The sequence below is a fragment of the Centruroides sculpturatus genome, unplaced genomic scaffold (genome assembly GCF_000671375.1).
Source record: "Centruroides sculpturatus isolate CEXI.00-Female unplaced genomic scaffold, Cexi_2.0 scaffold1464, whole genome shotgun sequence".
Lineage (NCBI taxonomy): Eukaryota > Metazoa > Arthropoda > Arachnida > Scorpiones > Buthidae > Centruroides > Centruroides sculpturatus.
In genome coordinates, this window is record NW_019392611.1 from 12,484 (window position 1) to 32,553 (window position 20,070).

A 20,070-nucleotide genomic window follows, 5' to 3' on the forward strand; every position below is an offset into this window, starting at 1 on the left:
GTTCTCTCCTGTACAGGTGTGATACCACACACGCTACACAAAAGCCTGGGAACATTACAATTGAGTAGAAATACATACATCACACTACAGAAGGCCACTATATTGAATACATGCCATATTGTTAGGAAATTCCTTAATACAGACACTGACACACACATTTAATTTTAGTTTTGTTTTGGTTGCTATGCCTTGACTCTGGTCCGGCATAGTACACAGCCACCGGTTTGTACCGAGTATAACCCAGTAAACCCAACACATAATAATAATAATAAAAATCGTCTACTCACCTTGCTACACGTAGCAAACGCCATTATCAACGGTCCAGAACTGCCGGATGGCGGCGCTCAGCCGTTCGCCGTACATGTTTTGGGCTAAATACTACGGCCGCAACCTCTCTATTCATTAAAAGAACTAAACATTATTTGAACGTCGGACATTCGAATTCCTACACACGTTCAGTTTTTCTCGTGCGGCTTAGCGATCACATGATGTCAGTGGACCAATTACAACGTCGGACGTGTAAATACCAATTCGAATGTTTGAATGATAGTTTAAAGTAAAGTACAGGTACCGTGTTTCCCCGAAAATAAGACCTAGCACAGATTTTGCTGAATTGCGAAATATAAGACCTCCCCCTGAAAGTAAGACCTAGCGAAGTTTTTTTAAGCGTAACGGTCATAGACAGATGGTTGAAAGTGGCCGTTGGCTTTTTGAAAATACAGCCACTGATTGGTCAGCAGATAATTACGCCACACGGCATGATTTGCATAAGACTATGGCTTGGGAATCACAGATTTGCATAACGTATTATTATAATAACAGACAGATGTCATCGTTTCTCGAAATACAATATCTTTTTTATTCCGCTGTCGATAGCCGGACACATGTTTTGCAGCCATCTTGTATTTTCTTGCGTGCGTGGGATTGTGGGATCTCGCGTATGACTGGACCTAGTTTCAAGAACTCTCTTGAGTCGATCACGATTAAACCTCGTTTCAGTCGAGATTGAAACGGTCTATGGAGATTGCACCAAGGCGAACAGGGTATAAGGCTCTAGTTTAGTAGTGTTACAGAGTATAATACGTATATTTTAATATATTTTTTAAAAGAAACAAAACCACTGAGAAATGTTATGTGTGTTTAACAACGGGTTCGGCCGAACCTGTGCGAACCCGCTGAATATCACCACTGCCCTTGACCAATCACACACGATTGCCAAACTTTACAAAGGTGTCACTGTTAGTAACCATTTAAGCTACTGCTGTGGTGTGTATTGGTGAGGGGTTTTTATAGGGTAGTTTACCATTGCTTTTTCCACCCATCTTGTTTATTTGGGCTCAGGCCTGACAAATAGTTGAAGAATCAATTGTATGGCTGGTTAGTTATTTCAAGATTAATTTAAAGTTAATAATAGAAAACGTTTGGTAAAGAATTCTTATTTTTTATTTTATTATTTGTTAAAGGTTATCAGAAGTTTTGGAAATTTTTACATAATTTACAGATATAAATTTAAGCAGGAGTCAGTTGTCCAATTGACAGAGTGATGCGACTCCCCGGCATATCCAATGTTCCTGTGGCATGCTACTCGGCAACAATATGGCGACAATAAAATTTGTCGAGTGTCCCGTGGTCGAAAGAATGCCCTTCCTCTCATTTGTTTTATAAACTGGGCATTCATAGCTTGGAAACATTTTCAATTCGTCCTTTTTCACAGGTTTGAGCCAAATCTATTGTGAATTCCCATAAGAAAATCTAATTAGATAATTTTGCTAAATTGCATAATTAGAAATCTATGTAATTATTATATCAACAAGAATAAGCAATATGCTAACATATATATATATATTTCAGAATTACATCAATCTTACCACAGGTAGTCTATCATAAAGAACTTTAGGCATTGATTCTCCTAATTCCCAGATCTCGTGATCCCATCTTGCTCCCTCGAGAAATAATCCTCTGATAAATACACCTAAAAATAAAAATCAAATTTTGTACAAAATGTAAAAATAAATGTTTAAAATATTGATATATATATAATATAGTCAAGATCAAATATTAAATTTAAAATTTCACCAAATATGACAAAGAATATTTATATTCTGTTTTTGTTGTTTTGAAAAATGAAAAGCAATTTGGAATAATAGTTGTTAAACAAGTGTAGTGTTATAAACAAATAACACTAATAAAGGAAATACTATGTTAGAAATGTTGCCTCAGTCCATTTAGAAAAAGTAATCATCAGGATAATAATAAAGTTTCTGTTTTCCATTTGTTGTTGTTATATTAAAAGTTTTCAGTAGGCTGATTACATTTACTCTTGTTCAGTTCTGTGTCTTGTTTTTATTAAAATGCAACACCTAAGCCAGACATTTTATCTCATACCAAGTTTTGTCCATTCTATCTTACTGTAGTTCATACAGCAGAATTTGGTCTGCTCGTATCTCCTGGCTGGCAACATTTTGTTGGTATGTTATAAAACGTCATTGGCTTGTTCTATAATGCAACTTTTCAGTTGTCAGTTAACGAGAGATATTTGTTCTTTTTACTATAGTTCTTAGTTTTCAATGAAAGTTTTCTCTTAGTCTTATGAGAGGTTCAAATTCTTATACTATGTCCTGGTTTGCTAATGACAGTGTCACTTACTCTAAGGGTGTGACTATGCATATGCAAGTGAGAACAAGAGCAAGAAATGTCGTCTCTTAAGTACAGTACGACTGCACCAATGCAAGCAAAAGTTATGTGGAGATGACGATGTCACATGTTTGTGTTGAACTTGTTACAAAGAAACATGAATTATTGCACTGTAAGGAAGTAAAAATTGAAATAGTTTGACTATGACACTTTCTAATAACAAAAACATTTTTTTTTTTTCTAGTAGTATTACTTCATAATGAACACACACACAAAGAAAATGAAAATAGTGTTCCTACTCATTAAAAACAGAAAAAGGATAAAGAACTTTATAATAATTTGTTAATAAAACAGAATTTATATGACTGTATATCTATAGTTTGAAAAAAAAACAAAAATGTTTTTATATATACAGCAGACAAAAGATGAGATGCCATCATCTACTTGTGCTAAAGCACATGCACAGTATTCAGCGAGACACAATAAATACCAAACCTTGTCAGATATTTGCAAAAGCCAGAAATTTGCTCTCGACAAGATTTCTTGCTTCTCGCTTGTGCTTGGTTTTCCTTTGCAAGAACTATATTGCTTGCTACTAAATTTGCATCTGCATAGTCACACCCAAGGGGTGCACCAAAAATCTTGCACAGTGCACTTATTAGAAAATTTATCATGTCAGTGTTCCATGAAATTTAAATGCTCTAAGATTTTAACAACATTTATAATAAATTATACCATCAATCGGTGGTTCTTCATAAATTTTGTCCTCCAGTATAATAAAATCAAAAGTGAGATGATCTACTGGTATGGCATATTTACGAGCGTAATTTTGTTGGGCACCAGTCAAAAAAGCTTGAGTGAAGAAGAAACCAGAAATCCAAAATACTGCCGGAGGTCCTCGTGTATACCATTTCTGAAATTTATAAACATATATAAAGACCATCTAAAATTTATTTGAATTTTTAGTTATTTACCTTTATTATTAAATGATATAATAATAAAAATTTTTGTTATCAAATAATTGGAATATTTTGTATCTAATAGAGGTCAATTATAAGTGATGAAAATCTCATATATACTAAATTATTTTTTGCCATAATGTAGTATTCTCAAAAAATTTAATATTCTACCTGTAAAAACTCAATTCTGTTAAGTAGATCGTGGATGTAGCTACCCAAAGGTTTTAAAGAAGGATAAGATTTCGACATCCAAAGCTCCGGAACTTTTCCATTCAATATGCTTTTCATAATTCTTTCGATTTCTGAAGACAATACAATCAAACCCTATAAATATAGTTATATATGAGTTTTACTACATGATACCACAAATCTTTAATTATTTTATACAATATATATAGATTTTTAAAATCTGATTTTAACATTTCTAAACTTTTATATTTAATAGCAAAATGAATCAGTTAGGTATCTGCATTATTTCTAACAATATTAGGCAAAACAGAATCAGAGACTTTCTTCTCTAATGACTCAGTTTTTCTCATTATCTAGTTATTATTTGTGGCACCTCATAGGGATCAGTCTTGAGTAGCATGTGTTTTGTTAATGTAGACATTTCTTATAATTTTGTCATTTATACCAATGTTATTAAACTTACCAGCTAAATTTTTGCAGGTGGTGGATGAATGACTGTGTGGGAGTATTATGATGCCTGTGCTCATGTATGTAGTGAAACTAGGGTATGGCGGAAGAGTCACAGGAGTTGCATTACTGCATGTGAGATGAGGTATTTGAGAGGAATGTGAAGAGAAATAATGACACACACTATGAGAAATGAACAAGTGCTGGAAGAATGTGGGGTGAAAGAGTATGTTTAAAAGATGAGTAAATTGGCCATACGATGGTTTGGCCACATTGAGAGAATGAAAAAGAACTGTTGAAAAGAGTGTACATGGGAAAGCATGGTAGGGGAGAACACAAGCAGTTGGAACATGTGGATGAGTATCTGAAAGAACATAAGGTGTTGAGACAGAAAGAAAATGTGAGGAAGTGAAGTGTGCTAGAAGAGGCATAAGTACAGTACAGTATTTCACAGCCTCTCCACAAAATTTTTTTTGAATAACTTTTGAACTGCATAGTTTTCAGCCTCAATTTTTTGTAGGTGGTACTTTGAGCAAAAAGGAATTGCTTCTATCACAAAAGCATGTTGCTTCAAAACATCTGATTTTTTCTGTAAGTGGCCTCACCTGGTCACCTTACAGCCCTGATTTGAGTCCACTAGACTTCTTTCTTTGGGGATACACGAAGGATCAGGTGTTCAAGAATAATCCTACCACTCTCAGTCAGATGAGAGAAAACATTGAGACCTGTAGTAATGCGATTGCTAATTTTCAAGAGAGACTGCGCTACTGCATCTTGACAGAGGGCAGACATTTCGAAAATATCTTGCATTAATTTCCTTTTTCATCATCTATCTTTGCTGAAAATTTCATTAAAAAATTCAATTTTCAAAAAAGTTATTCAAAAAAAACTGTGGAGAGGCTGTGAAATACCCTGTATGTCTGAACAAGGCAGTGCTGAATGAATGATTTATAAGATTGTAGTCTCATTTTGCCTGCTACTCATCCCTTTTTGGATTATGTGCCTGAGGATATGTATGTATGTTTGTGTTCCACTAATAATAAATGTCTTATCACATTCAAGAAGGTTTTTTTTTAACCATGTTATTTTTAACATTTTCCTCAATAGATTTTTTAATTTATTGCAATTTTCCAATTGTTCCTTTTTTCTTTTTTAATTACAGTAAGTTAAAAAAGGAGATTAAATCTACTGAGACTATATATAAAATATAGGTTTTAGTATTTATTTGTATTAAAAGTTTGTTCAGAATGTTGCATATGGAAGTGGTCATTGAAGCCTATGTGGATGTTTTCAGATCTTTTTATACTTTTATGAAATTTATTTAGTAATTAAATAATGTAGTTCTAAAACATCAAACATTTATAATTACTATTAATTGACTAAAAGCAAATAATCTGATGATCATATAATTAGTTAGTTTTTTTTTAAATAAAAGATCTTTCGTGGTGGCAGATGGCACCACCACTGAAGAGTTTGAGGTTGGCGACATGGAGAAACAAGAGAGACTCATTCTTTATTAGATTAATCGTTGGATGGAACCCACAGAATATGTGCTGAGGTTGAAGCAAAAGGGTAGCATAATGAGTATTCAACTTGGATTGCAAAATTTACGTATCCGAAGGCATTGAGGAAATAAAATTCATTTACTTTGTCAAATAAAAAATATTGTAGTGAATCCTCCCTCATGGAAAACCACACTTTCAAACTGTATTGATCTTAAATGAAACAATTTTAATAATGACCATATTTACAGAAAGGTATAGTGTAAATATATATATACATTGGTGTCCAAATTAAAGCAGCAAACACAAAATGTGACTAGCTGAAACTTACATCATAAGATGGCACTTTGCTGATTTACATATCAGGCAAGTGTCATGCAAATGAGACATGATAGCAGTGCACCTGCGCAACAAAGTGTAATGCACTGTACACATAGATGATTGTCAGAAACAATTTTGCTGTTAGGACTACTAACAATGAAGAAGTGTTTGATACATCAGTAGCTTATCAGGAATGCCTCAAAGAAGGCTGTTCATTTCTGCATTTTGCTTTAATTTTGGACATGTGTATCTTTCTACCTATGGTAATTCCTCCTATTAGTAACTCTCAGTGGTGGTCTCCCTCTCTCTCAGGAAGTTATGCCTTGAGGTAACTGGACTACCAGAAAAAAGTGTGAAGTTTAAACAAAAGAGAAGATATTTTGGAAACAAGAAGAAAAGGGAAACAGATGTGGATATGTTCAACACTGGGGACTTTGTTGGAGGAAGAATAAGGAACTGTGAATGAAGTTAAGAAGATATAAGAGTAATTTCACAGTCCTTGTCTATTTATATATGGTGCATTTGAACAAGAATATCTTCTAGGTTCAGTGATTTTGATGACACTTGAAGAATTCCAATAAGTATCAGGTTGTAAAGGTGAAATTTAGACATTTTAATTTTTTATCTATAATTGAATATAAAAAATGCTCTAGAACATTTGATGTGGGTATATAAATAGAGTAACCAAAGGACATTTCATCACACATTTCATTGGCCAATGTCTGACAATATGAAACTTTTGAAAGAACACATTCATCTGTTGTACTTTTACTCCAAAAGTAGCCACAACACAATGAATGCTCATGATCTCATCTGCAAAGCATTTGTTAAAGTGTTTGTGGATGAACAAAGGTCAATCAACTGTTGCAAATGTCAAAAGGCTGATAGTTCAGAAGGTGGTGATCTGGGTTTGTTTTGTGTCATCACAATGGAGCCACTTTAAATCAACATCACTATCATAAAAGAATTTACTATAAACAACTGGATTATTTGAACATCAAGATCAAAGAACTTTGTCCAAAAATTGACAGTCTGATACTGCCATAACATCCTACCAGCACATAGAACAAAGATGACCTTAGATAATAGTCAGTTGGCACCAAATCTGGGCTGGGTGATTTTGTCTCATCTACCTTATAGCCCAGACTTGCCCACTTCTCTATTTTGTACCCGCATAGAACCATACTGTCAATATATAGTTTGATAACAATACCTGACATTTGAGACTTTCTTCAAATCTATGCTTATAGGATCGAAAGATTGCAGCAAAGGTATCAAGATATGAATTATGTTGATGGTGGTTACCTACCAGGATGAACTTTACAGGTATCCCTTGATTAATGTGATTAATTAATCCCTCAATACTGCCATGTACTGTACATCAAAATTGCTTTAATGAAATACAGTAGTACCTCAGCATTTGACTAAACAATCACAACCTGCTAAATTTTCAGTTAATAACAAATACAGTGGAACCTCGGTATACTTCTGCTTTAGAATACAAACAATTCGGAATACGTCCTGTTTGGACGAAACAAATTTTGCTCGGTATACGACTTTTATTTGGTATACGACTTAATTCAATTATACGCGCCATCTATGAACAAGTAGCACTATCCGTGTACTACACTAGACTAGACGTTAGCGGTGCTACGGTTTATAACTTTGTTAAATTTCTTTTTATTTTAATTTGTAAGTAACATTTTATTATTTTTATTAATCATGAATTGCAAAAGGGCAACAGAAAAATAAAAAAATGACTAGAATCACAACGGAACTGAAAAAAGAGATTGTTGAGAAATATGAAGGTGGCATGCGTGTTCGAGATTTAACGAGATTTAACTGTTGCATTCCATATTCCGAGAACGATGATATCGACAATTGTGAAAAATAAAGACATTATTAAATTTGCTAACGTTGCGAAAGGGGTTAAATCAATTTCTAAACAGAGATCGAAGACATTAGATCGTGTCGAGAAATTGCTTTTGCTTTGGATAACTGAAAAACAGTGTGCCGGCGACAGCGTATCGGAAGAAATTATTTGCGAGAAAGTTAAAAGGATACATGCTGTCTCATGAAAAATCAAGCAGAAACTACCCAGGAAAGCGAGGTGTTTAAAGCCAGCTATTTCTTTTACACGAGAACGGATTAATCATTTTTACATTACTTCTTATGGAAAAGGTTGGTTTGGTATACATCCTATTCGGTATAAGTCCAAACACCAGGAACGGATTATGGTCATATACCGAGGTTCCACTGTACTTTTATTTTAATCTTCTCATCTCTAAGAAAAGTTTCTATGATAAAAAATGAGTAAAGTTTCATTTTATTTTAATTAAATTAGTTAAAGTTTCTTATCTTTGCCAGACAAAATTATACTCAATCCAGTTTGTGTTCTGCATGCATTAATGATTGTTTTTTCACTTATGTCAGTGACACACTACCATTTGTTACAACTTCAGAAGTTGTTATTCATCAATCTTTAACAATTTCTTCTGAAATTTCTTTGTCAATGGCTTTTGGGTATCCTTTAGTTCAAAATTTTCTGAATGAAACTTTCAAACCACATTTAGGAGCATCTTCCCACCAACAACATGAGTATTTTTTACTGTTTGAATAGCATTATATCCTTTACGAAACTTAAAAGCGCACACAATATGCCTGATATGCATTTTACCTGTGGACATTGAAAAGTTTTAAAATAAGCTTGTAAACAATTTACTTCATATTTTGTTTGCATAAATCAAAGAATCACATTAATTATGATAGTTAACACATTACTGCTAAACTACTAATCTGTATGGGAAATCACTCTCAGCATGAAAATAGAAAATTCTCCAACACCTTATTTTCTGAGAAAAACATATTTGTGTTAGGTGAAGGCAGATGTTTTAATTAAAGGGATTGCCACAATTAATTTTGCATGTTAATCAAAACTGTGTTTTGCAAGAGATATCTGTAATTGTTGTTGCCTTTATTGTCAATAAAGTTTTTTTCAAAATGTCTAAATTTCAAAACAGTTTTGTTTTTTACTTTTGTTGGGGTTATAACCCCAACACAAGTAAAAACAATTTTTTTGTCTGAACAAGAATGTAATTGTTAATCTTTCACTTGATAAAATTAAGATCTACATTCTCTGAGCATTCATTTTAAGAATATTACTCCAGAAGTTTTTCTGTAATTATAAAATTAACTTAAAATAAAGAAATGTTTTGAAAGAGGAAATATAATTTATCTTAGATTATTTTATGGTTTTAAATGTACAATATAGAAGATATTACTACTAAGAATTGTTTATGATTTTCATAGTTTAACATCAAATATTTGTATTAAATTTTGAGATAAATAAATGAAAAAATGCATTACCTTGACAGCTTTCTGAACATTATCTAATGATTTTATTATTGTTTTTAAGAGTCTATTGAATCTCTCCATTTCCTGTACAAGCACTGTATTCATACTTTGTTCATAACACATGGGATACAACTTCATTGCTATTTCAATATCAAACAGTTTTGGAAGTTTAGAAACAATGTCGGTAGCTATTTTCAATACATTATCTTCAGCCAACTGATCTCCTTCTGATATGCCATGAGTCTGTATTTTTTAAATAAAAAAAATTAGAAATTATCATTTATCTGTAATAATCTAGTAGTTTGTTTTGATTAATTTATTGTATATTAAGAATGTGTAGAGAGATTAAAATGTTTATTTGATGAATTTCAATCTAACTAGTATTAATACAAAACATAGCCATTATTCTTAGAACTTCAAATTCTCAATTAATATATAGGACATTGGTGCCAACTTTTTAAATATATAGTAGACTCTTGATTATCCAGCATACCTCCAGTGAGGTTGCCTATGCACTTCTGTTTCCATGAAATTGTTAGTGGTGTCACACATCCCATTTTTCCTGTTTAATCAGGTTTCATTTCTATGTACAGTATTAAAAGTTATATTGAAAATAATATGGTGTGCTGCTTTCAAAAAGAAACAGTATAAAAGAGCAACATGTATCATTCATTGCATTTAGGTCTATACATACATTGTAATCTGTATATATGGAATGGTGATTAGTGAGAATGTACTGTATTGTGTGGCTTCATTTATATTTATTTAGCACTGGATCTGATTAGATTGTTATGAAACAGAAAGTTAGCTGATTTTGATTTAATAAATCAAATATTCTTACATCATGTCCAAACCATGTACCTAAATTGTTTTTTGGAAAATCAAAAAAATTTTTTTACAAAATTTTTTAAACTAGGAAATCTGACTAATATTTAAAATACTATTATAGTGCTTTGCAATGTATATATTATTTTTGTCTCTTCTGTTTTTTCCCTCTGTCCCTTCATTCATTTGGTGATATTGCCTTTTCAATGACCTATACTAAGTTTACATCTGGATTGGCCAGCAAGAGTCACATGGGGGAGGGAGGACTTCCTCCCAAGAAGTATAAAAAAACAGAGTTGTGTGTGGAACAATTTTTTTTTCTTTCCCTTGTGTTCCATTGGTGCATGAACCCTGTTTGTCGTTCCCATCAGAGGTTGAGAGGTTGTAAATCCAAATGATCAGAATTAAAAATATCAAGAACTCTAAATTCTAATAATCTATCTAATAAATTTACATTATCTATTATAGATTTAATAACAGTAAGACCAACTGTTGAAAGAAAAGTAAATTTACCCAGATAGTCTGAGGCACATCGACCGTTTAAAATATGTAGTCCATATGACTTAATCAATTGTAAAAAACTTTTTCCTGTTTGGTTTAATATTAAATCATTAGCATTAAATCCAGTATAAAAATTATCCAATTCCTTGCCTATTCTAGCATTCATGTCTCCTAAACTATATTACCCTGAGAAAAATTTCTCAGTAAATCTTCCTGCAGTTTTTTCTGCAACAAAAGTTTTTCTTGCAATTAAATCTAATTACTATCAGATCATTGCAGTCAAACAACAATTCCTAAAAACCTAGTTTATGGGAAATTGCAAGAATGAGACTGCCATATGAATGACCATAACCAATTGGTTTTTTTAGCAAATTGTTCGTATAAAAATAAATCTGGATTCAACAAAGAAAGGACTCGTTTATATGAGTTACTTAGCCAAGTCTCAGCAAAAGCAACTAAATCATAATTTTACTAAAAATATATAAACTCTTGTTCATTCACTGTCAAGTCCAATGTTCCTTGACAATTCGAAGACAATATTCTCATTACTAAAGTTTTATCCCTCTAGCAATTGTTCCAATTAACCCTTTTGGTTGGATTTGTCTAAAAAAGTATTAATCTTCTGCAGTTCGTTTCTAAACTGAAAGTGAGTTTGTCACTATCAACTGTCAAGTAATCAGCTCTCAGAAATGCTTTTTTATTCAGAGGATTAGCTTCTGCAAAAAAGGCAACAATTTTCTATGTCCAATTCTTGATCTATATGACAAATCATCAAAAATCTAATGTGCAAGAAGGATGGCAACTCGTGAGTTTTCTTTAAATTTTTAAAAATAAGTCTTTTATCAGATGAGTCCCTGATATTTGATAACTGTTAATAAAAGAAATAGACTCCCTGTTCTGTCTTTTAAACAACTCAATAAAGCTGTTAGCATTTTAAACTAATTCTTTGTCCTTATCACGCAAACTGGAAACGATAATGTTATTTTCTTCGAATCATTATACATAGGAGTCTATGTAATAATTCTGAAGAGAAAAATTATCCATACATACAGTTCTAAAAGTCAAAAGTTTGGTAACATCTCTTCCAGGAAGGTTAGTTGTTCTTTATACTCCTTATATAAAGTAGACAACCAGTCAAATTTCAATGAAAATTTTTCCAATTGCAATAAAATAGTAAGAAAATGTTTCTAAAGAAAACACAGAATCTTCTGAGATATTTGAGAAGAAATATCCTGCAATGCAAAATAATCATCCAGTCAAGATAATTTCAATGTTGGTTTGCTTGGCGATTGATGATGTTTACCAGCAGAAGTGAAGCTTTATTACGGGAAGAAGGTGCTGTACAAGACATTGGGCCTGGATTAAGTTGGACTCCTCCAATAATAAGTAAAAAGTACAAAATTATGTTAGAAAAAGACTGCTATTAATTGACCTTATTGAGGATAACAGTTGAATTGTAGATCATAACAGTAAGTTGTAAAAAAAACACATTAACAGCCAGCACTGTCAAAAGCATCCCCCCAAATAGTAAATTATAAAAATATATTTTTTAGATTCAGTAAAAATATATTTAATTCTTAGTTTTGTAAAATTATATATAATGTTTTTATCAAAATAAAGTATTTTGATATATTTCAAATAATAGCTGAAGATTGGTATTCAGAAAATTGATTTATTTAATGGCAAATAAATTTTAATCTTTAAAAATTTACAATTAGAACTAATTTTAAAAAATTTATAAATGATTAATTAGTAATTACATATAAATGACAGCTTCATCAATCCCGAAGAAAACATATCTTATCAGAAGGAAAAAAGTATATAATGAGCAAACATTTTATATCAAGAAATTAAAACTTAATTAGAAATATATACTTGGTATGGTATGCATAATATCTTATATAAATATATATAAAGGAATAAGCATTGAAAAATGTCACACACACACTCAATTAGAGTTTCATATATAATGTGTGTTCTATATTCTATCAATCATACAGTTTAACACTGCACCAGAACCAGAAGTGCCACCATTATTTGTCTCATGTTTCAAAGATTTAATCTTGTCATCTGATTATATTTTTATAGTAGTTATTTATATATTAAATACTTTCCTAATTAGTTTCATGCTTATATCATAATTGTTTGAGACAACAATGATTCCTATCCCAGATGATGATAATAGTGGTGCATCCAGTTATATTAGTATGATTCTACTTTATCTTTCAAAGTGTTTTTTCTTAATTAAAATTATTACATCATAAAATTTTTCCTTAAATATTTATCTTGCACATAGCCAATCAACAGTATTAATTTAAAATATATAGTTTTTTGATTTATTAAAGCAGTTAAATATTTATATCTGTTTTTGTTAAAGGAATTTAATAAAATGTGAACTGTATATTGCAGACTATATCAGTGGTATGATTGTACTGTGTGTCTACTAGTTATGTATATTTTGAATTCAGTGGAAGTTTTATTCTAGATGTAAGTTATAATTTTACAAAAATAATCATTGTAAAATATGATTTTTAACTAATAAATTTACTTACCTGAGTAATAAAAACTCCATCAAGTAGCTGAAAAGTTTCTTTTTGGTTTTTAGTAATATCTGCATTAGAATGTAAACCAAAAATTTCTGGACTAGTTATAAGAGGAAGTGCTTTGATGTATTTAATATAATCTTCAAACTAAAAATATAATATATAACATAATTATTATTGAAAACATTTACTACACTCAAGATATCATTTATCATTTATTATTTAAAATTTGTAGATTTACAGCTACATTATGGTTTTTAGAAAAAAATTTTAGAGATTACATTGTAATTATTAATATATGCACATACTTTTATATTTTTCATTAAGTAAAATGTGAGGTTCCAGACTGAGTCCAAATCCCTTATTAAACATACAAAAATTTGATTTATTTAAAGAAAACATTTTGTTAAGAAAAAATATGAAATAAACAGTATGGTTGACCCTGTAAGGTCATGCATGAGTTGATGCAAACTAATGGATTGGAATGTTTAGAATGTCAATCAGGAAAATCAAGCTTTGACTCTGATAATCATAGACATGACAATATTTGGAAATAAATAAGGAAATGTTTTCTTTGCATTGTAAAAACTATTTGTTCATTATATAGTTCATTGCAATGCAAAGACTATTGCATTGTAATTAATTAATAAAAACAAGAAAATTATCATTGCATGAGATACAAGTGATAGTTTTAAAGTTCAATCAACACTTATGGATGAAGTCAAACGAAGGTGTCAAATAGATTAACAGAGAGTGATCTTTCCCATGCCATATCTGGTCATCTAATTTCACCTTGAAATGGGAAAGGACCAATTGGGAGGTAGAGAGAAGAAATCAGGACTAATGAAATTAAGAATTTTGGGAATAAATCCTTTAAAAACCTTGAAATTCAAGGACAAGAAGGTGGTTGCTCCAACCTAGCTCAACCTGTTTGTCCTCTGTGTTGTGTTCCTCTTGTCTTGGACTTTATCATTCTGCCAATAACCACAATTGATTTCTAGCCAGTCTGCCCTGGGGCCATCTGAGTGCTGTCGAAACTCCATCTGATTACTGTTGGACCTCAGATCGCTGTTTGATAACTGATGATGGCAACTTTCCATATTTTGTCTCCATGTAGAGAAGTTCTTGACCAGAATTGTGTAAGCATAATTTTCAAATAAACATCTTGTTGACAATGGTACCCACATTGCATTTTGCACCCTTGTTCATCTTAACAAGATGAGGAATTAACCTCCCTCTTTCTCCCTGTCAGCAATCTCATAAAAAGTTAAATCATAATACAGGGCTTCTTAAACTTTTTTATTCACGACCCCATTTATGATTGTGATTTTTTTCACGACCAAAAAAAAAGTATTGNATTGTGATTTTTTTTTGCGACCCATATATATAAAATAAAGATATATAAAAATTTGCAAAAACAATAATCGTCTACTACCACAGTTCACTCTTGTGTTACAATGGAACAGAGACAACTGAATACACTGAAAAGCAACAATACTACACTAGTTCACACTACAATCAGTGTTGCTGAATCATTGTCTCACAGCACCAGAAGTGACACAAAGCGCAACTCACAAAACCTATGACGCAAAGCATGCCATTTTCAAACTCTCACAAATTATTTTAATGCAAAATATTGAAAATAACTATGCATCTTAAATAAGCTTCTTAAACTATGGGTTGCGACCCATAGTTTAAGAAGCCCCGTCATAATATAACAAAATAAATTTGCTTTAATTCACAATTTTGTTATTTTTTAGTATTTATCAAAAACCACAACTGTTGAATTGCTCTTTGTTCATGGGAACTTTTAGGATATTTCTGAAAGTAATCATTAAAAACTGCACAAGCTTTCTGTAAGATGAATATATATGTATCAATATCTCAAAAATTAAAGACTGATAGATTATGCATACCAATATTTTTATCAGTATCCCTTACATTTGTAAGCAGTTGTAAACTGTATTTAGAATCCATACAATATTGTTTATATTGGATAAAATATCAAGTTTAGTGATCAAGTTATTTACATATTACATTTCACTCAGGCATGCTTCGTAGACAATGTATTGATAGACATAAGTATGGAATCAGGAAAGCTATGGCTGCAATGATTCCCAAACAGTAATTATATCAATATATATGCAATTTTTTATCTGAAACTAAAAGATGAAGGAAGGAGTAAGTGAGATGGGATGGAAAAAAACTGACTCTACAAGTTCAAATATAGGCGATAAAAAAAAATGGACCACTGGCACTATCTTGAGTGAAGGCAAAGCCTTTACTTGATTTCTTCTTTAACAGTATACAACCAAAAGATTTATTAAAAATATTTTCCTCCCATATGGAAAAACAAATGCAAATGACTTATGCTTGTCTCAAGAAATGTTACTTTATTTTCATATAGTTCACAGTTTGTGAATTGCTAGCAAAGGTGACCATCTAATCCAGAATGTACTCCATGTCCTCCTCAGATTTTGGTCCCTCTTATTTGGTGTCTAACCACAGACTTTTTTTTATCTCTTTCTTGTTTATTAAATTAGAACACTAGTCCTCTCACCCATTTCTATTGTGTTCAGTATTGACATCAAACAAAAGAGAAAGATAAAGAAAGAAATAAAATGCTTATTATAAATACTTAATTCTGAAAGCCAAAATTCTTTCAAAAAGAAACACTTTTACAAACCTGAAACATCTTTGGCTTCCACATTTTCATGATCATGTTCCAAATATGTATGAAGTTATTGAAATATACACATACTTTATATTGTCATAATTAAACCTAAATGCATTTCTACAATTTGTACAGCTGAAGAAAATACTAGATATTTATAAGGTGTTTTCATTAGCTATTGCATTTGATTAATGAAAATGTTTTAAGATATTCTGATCATGATTGAACAAAAGCCATACAATTCATATTATTTTTAAAAAAACAATATTTGTATTCTGAAAATTTCTTACAAATTTATAGAATATTTCAATGCTTATTTTCTAATAAAAAAAATGAAATAATAATGCATAATTTTTTATATCAATACATCAAATGCAGTACACTTACATTTTCTTCAACAGGGGCATAATATATTCCAGAAGAATCAAAATAATAATTTTCTTGATTGATTATTTCTGTGCAATAAAATTTATTCAACAGAGTTATTAACGTTCTTCTATCCCAATCATCTGTTACACGCCCACCATAATTACATTCTCCAGTCAGATATTTCAATGCATCATATTGAATTTCCTAACAGTAAAATTTTTTAAATCAAAGTTTCATCGCTCAATTTTAACAATTAGTAGCAAATTACTACGCATTAATTATTAAAATTAACCATATTATGGCCTGAATATTTAGGCAATCATTTGGTGATATTTCTATACAATTACATGTAATGTCTAATGAAATTAATAAATCCTTATAGTTAATGTTAATTAAAGTCTTAAATTAATAATTACCTCATATTCATTAAGGAACATAGCTAATTGCTGAACACTAATTCTAAGATCTGTTTCATTAAATTGATATTGAATATTCCATCCCAGAGATCCAAATTTACGTCTTTCTTGTATTAAGGCATGGAAGAAGCACAACCCAAATAATAATTTTTTGAAAGATTTCTAAAAAATATAAAATTTCATCTGTAAAACTTTTGAAGATAAGTGAAAAAATTTGTATAATTTTGAAACTTTACATATTAAAATAAATATTCATTAATTGTTTTTAATTGTTAAAATTTACTGCTAACTTAGTTAATAATAAAAATCATAAGAAACACAAATAGATGATTTCTTATAATTATAAGATCAACTGAATGATATTTTTACATTTATATAATTTGGATTTTAAGATGCTTATTATTAAAATATGTTTCACAACTTTACCTCACTCAACAATACAATTTAGACTCTGTCAAATTATAAGACAAATTATTGGCAGCAATAACAAGTTCAAATTCAGCCCAGCTGAATTTGAACTGTATCAAATTAAAATAATCTAACAACATAATCAAATAAATATACATTTTAATATGGTAGAGTATAAGAAATATTCTGATATTCATATTTAAGATGTTAAAAGTAAATATAATGAAAAATGAACTAATTTAACAAACATTTTTATTCCCTTGACTGTCCAGAAAAATTGTTAATATTACTTATATTAAAAAGAAATGTTCTATAAATTCTCTTTAATTTATGGATTAATCTTGAAGTTAGAAACAGTGTTTTTGAATTTCAAAAGAAAAGAAAAAAACATTGAGAGACTCCATATCTTCTGAAAATCTTATTCTTTTGTACCTGAATGAAGTGATTTCTGATTGGAAAATTTGCGTAATGAATTGTTGCTATGTTGTAAAGAAGTTATTAAGAATTTATTTTTAGTGATGTTTAATGATATATGAATTTTATAGGTTTTATCATTCATTTTGATAATACAAATGAATACTTTGAAAAAATATTTTCCAGAAAAATTGAAAAATATTTTTTCAAACTATTTGTAAAAATAGTACCTCATTTATTTTAAATTATAATCCTTATTTTACTAATTTTTAAGCATAAAATAACAAAGTTTTTACTTTAGGTATTTCATCAAAATTAAATATTCAAACAAAGGAGTGAACAATGTCTTTACATGAAGAAATTACTTTAAGATAAACTTTGAACTTCAAAAATATTTAGGTTATTAGGATGAACAATTTTATCAGCTTTGAAAATCTCTGATAATAAGTCTTTCATCTTTGATAATTTAAAAATTAAAAATCTTTTGTCTTTCTTTGAATTTTTGAGTACATTTTTGAAGTTTAGATAATGTAATAAAAAGTAAAATATATCTGGATACGAGTCCAATTTTGCTTGCCATGTCCAATTACCAGGAACAACTATTTCCATTGCAGAGACAACCTTTCTTTAGAGGCTATACCTCTGCACAAATATACAAAACAGTTTAACAAAGTTCTACAAAGAAATATTATATTTTTAATTGTGTTGGGATTGTCACCTGTGAACATTTTAAACTGTTTTGCATATTTGTGCAGAGGCATAGCCTCTAAAGAAAGGTTGTCTCTGCAATGGAAATAGTTGTTCCTGGTGATTGGACGTGGCAAGCAAAATTGGACTCGTATCTAGATGTATTTTACTTTTTATTAAATTGTAATTCTGCCAGCCCTTTTCTACAAAGTTTAGATAATGATTAAAATTTGAATAAATTCTCAATATAAATCATTATGGAGATTATGCTGATATTTTGTGTTTTATGCAGTGAAATTTGGAAATGCAGCATATTAGTTAACTGTTGTTAGTAAAACTATCAAACTACATTTAATATAATAATATAAAAATATTTTAAAAATTTGTTTACTATTCAGAAACTATATTACCTATTTTCAATAAAAAAAATTATTCAAAATTGTAAATGATTTTTCAAATTATCATATTTAAAGAACAATTAACCAAGTGACAAATTTATACTAATACTTACTGGATTTTGACAAGAATTAAAAAATTCTGGATCACATATTGGATCATTGTAATAAGACTGAAGAAGATTAGACTTTAAACCTTTTGGACGTTCGTTTGTCACTTTAATTCCATTTTGCAATATTGAAATTGGAAAATGAATTGAAGGATAAGATGTCAACCACAAACGAAAATTTTTGTGTATAGATTCTGGATTTAAATCTTCACATATCTTAAAATAGGTATAAAATAATTAATAAAGCATTTTTCTTAATAGTTTTAAAATGGCAATTTATTCAATATATTCTCATTTTAAAAAATTGAACTGCAATTAGATTTTAAACAAATTTAATTTTTATTAAACAGATCTACATAAAAATTTATAATAATAAATACAGTAGTCTCTTTTTCCACTACATTGACTAAATATAGTAAAAAGGGAAGTAGAATTATATTATTACACAGTGACATGAGCTTTCCATTATATATAGTTAACAATGCATCGTAAACTGTTTTAAATTCTGATATTTGAAAAATGAGTTTCATCCAAAATGTTCAGATTATTTTGAAAATATAAATTTTTATTTGATAGAAGATATGAAATTTTCACCTATTGTGTCATAACCATTTTGCAATATTGGAGAATAATAGTAATTATAATATTTATTATAATATAACTACATGATCAATGTGCTATCAATAGCTTAAGTGTGAATAGAACCCAAATATCAAAATTATATTCTTTGTTTCTTTTCATCATGATTGCTATTATTCTTTTTTCTTTTGTTGTTTAATTGCTACTTGTTCTCCTGATAGATATTTTAGTGATAAGCATAAATTTTGCTGAAGAGAACAAATCATACAAGGAACACACTAGTTATTCTGTAGGTTGCAATTTAAAGTTGACTTACAATTTTAAATTTTCAGAAACAAAATCCCCATACATTTTCCCCTTAAGTTATTTTTATATAAAGAGAAAGAAGAATAATAAAAGTAAATAAATCCATTCTTCAGTTGGCAAACTTAAAAATACAAATGTTATTTTCCATAATTTTTGCTATGGTAATTGGAAAAGATGATGATAATATAAAAGAACAGTGGAAGCCCGTTTATCCAGTACAAATGGGACCAAGCCCAATCTGAATGCCCAAAAATCCAGATAATCTGAAAAATTTGTTAATGACACAAATAACACAGTTTAGATATACATTATATCTTATTATTGCACATTATATATACTTTTACAACAATATTAACAGTATAAAGCAAAAGACATATCTAAATACAGTATCAGCTTGTTGTTTTCTATCAGTACAGTATGTATCAGTACAGTACATC

At 29.9% G+C, this 20,070-nt stretch overlaps 1 protein-coding gene across 1 annotated transcript in view; it reads right to left on the reverse strand.

Annotated features, from left to right (window-relative positions):
• Positions 1-1,224: 1,224 nt before the first annotated feature.
• LOC111617680 (dynein heavy chain 7, axonemal-like) overlaps positions 1,225-20,070 on the reverse strand; it is a 168,383-nt gene continuing 149,537 nt past the window's right edge. The window contains exons 49-57 of the mRNA XM_023358964.1: positions 18,755-18,964; positions 16,735-16,896; positions 16,337-16,522; positions 13,285-13,422; positions 9,419-9,649; positions 3,765-3,917; positions 3,370-3,547; positions 1,869-1,972; positions 1,225-1,727 (exon numbers count right to left, since the gene is read on the reverse strand). Of these exons, the coding sequence (XP_023214732.1) occupies positions 1,521-1,727; positions 1,869-1,972; positions 3,370-3,547; positions 3,765-3,917; positions 9,419-9,649; positions 13,285-13,422; positions 16,337-16,522; positions 16,735-16,896; positions 18,755-18,964 (1,569 nt within the window). The 3' untranslated portion in view covers positions 1,225-1,520. The remainder of the gene's footprint in view (positions 1,728-1,868; positions 1,973-3,369; positions 3,548-3,764; positions 3,918-9,418; positions 9,650-13,284; positions 13,423-16,336; positions 16,523-16,734; positions 16,897-18,754; positions 18,965-20,070) is intronic.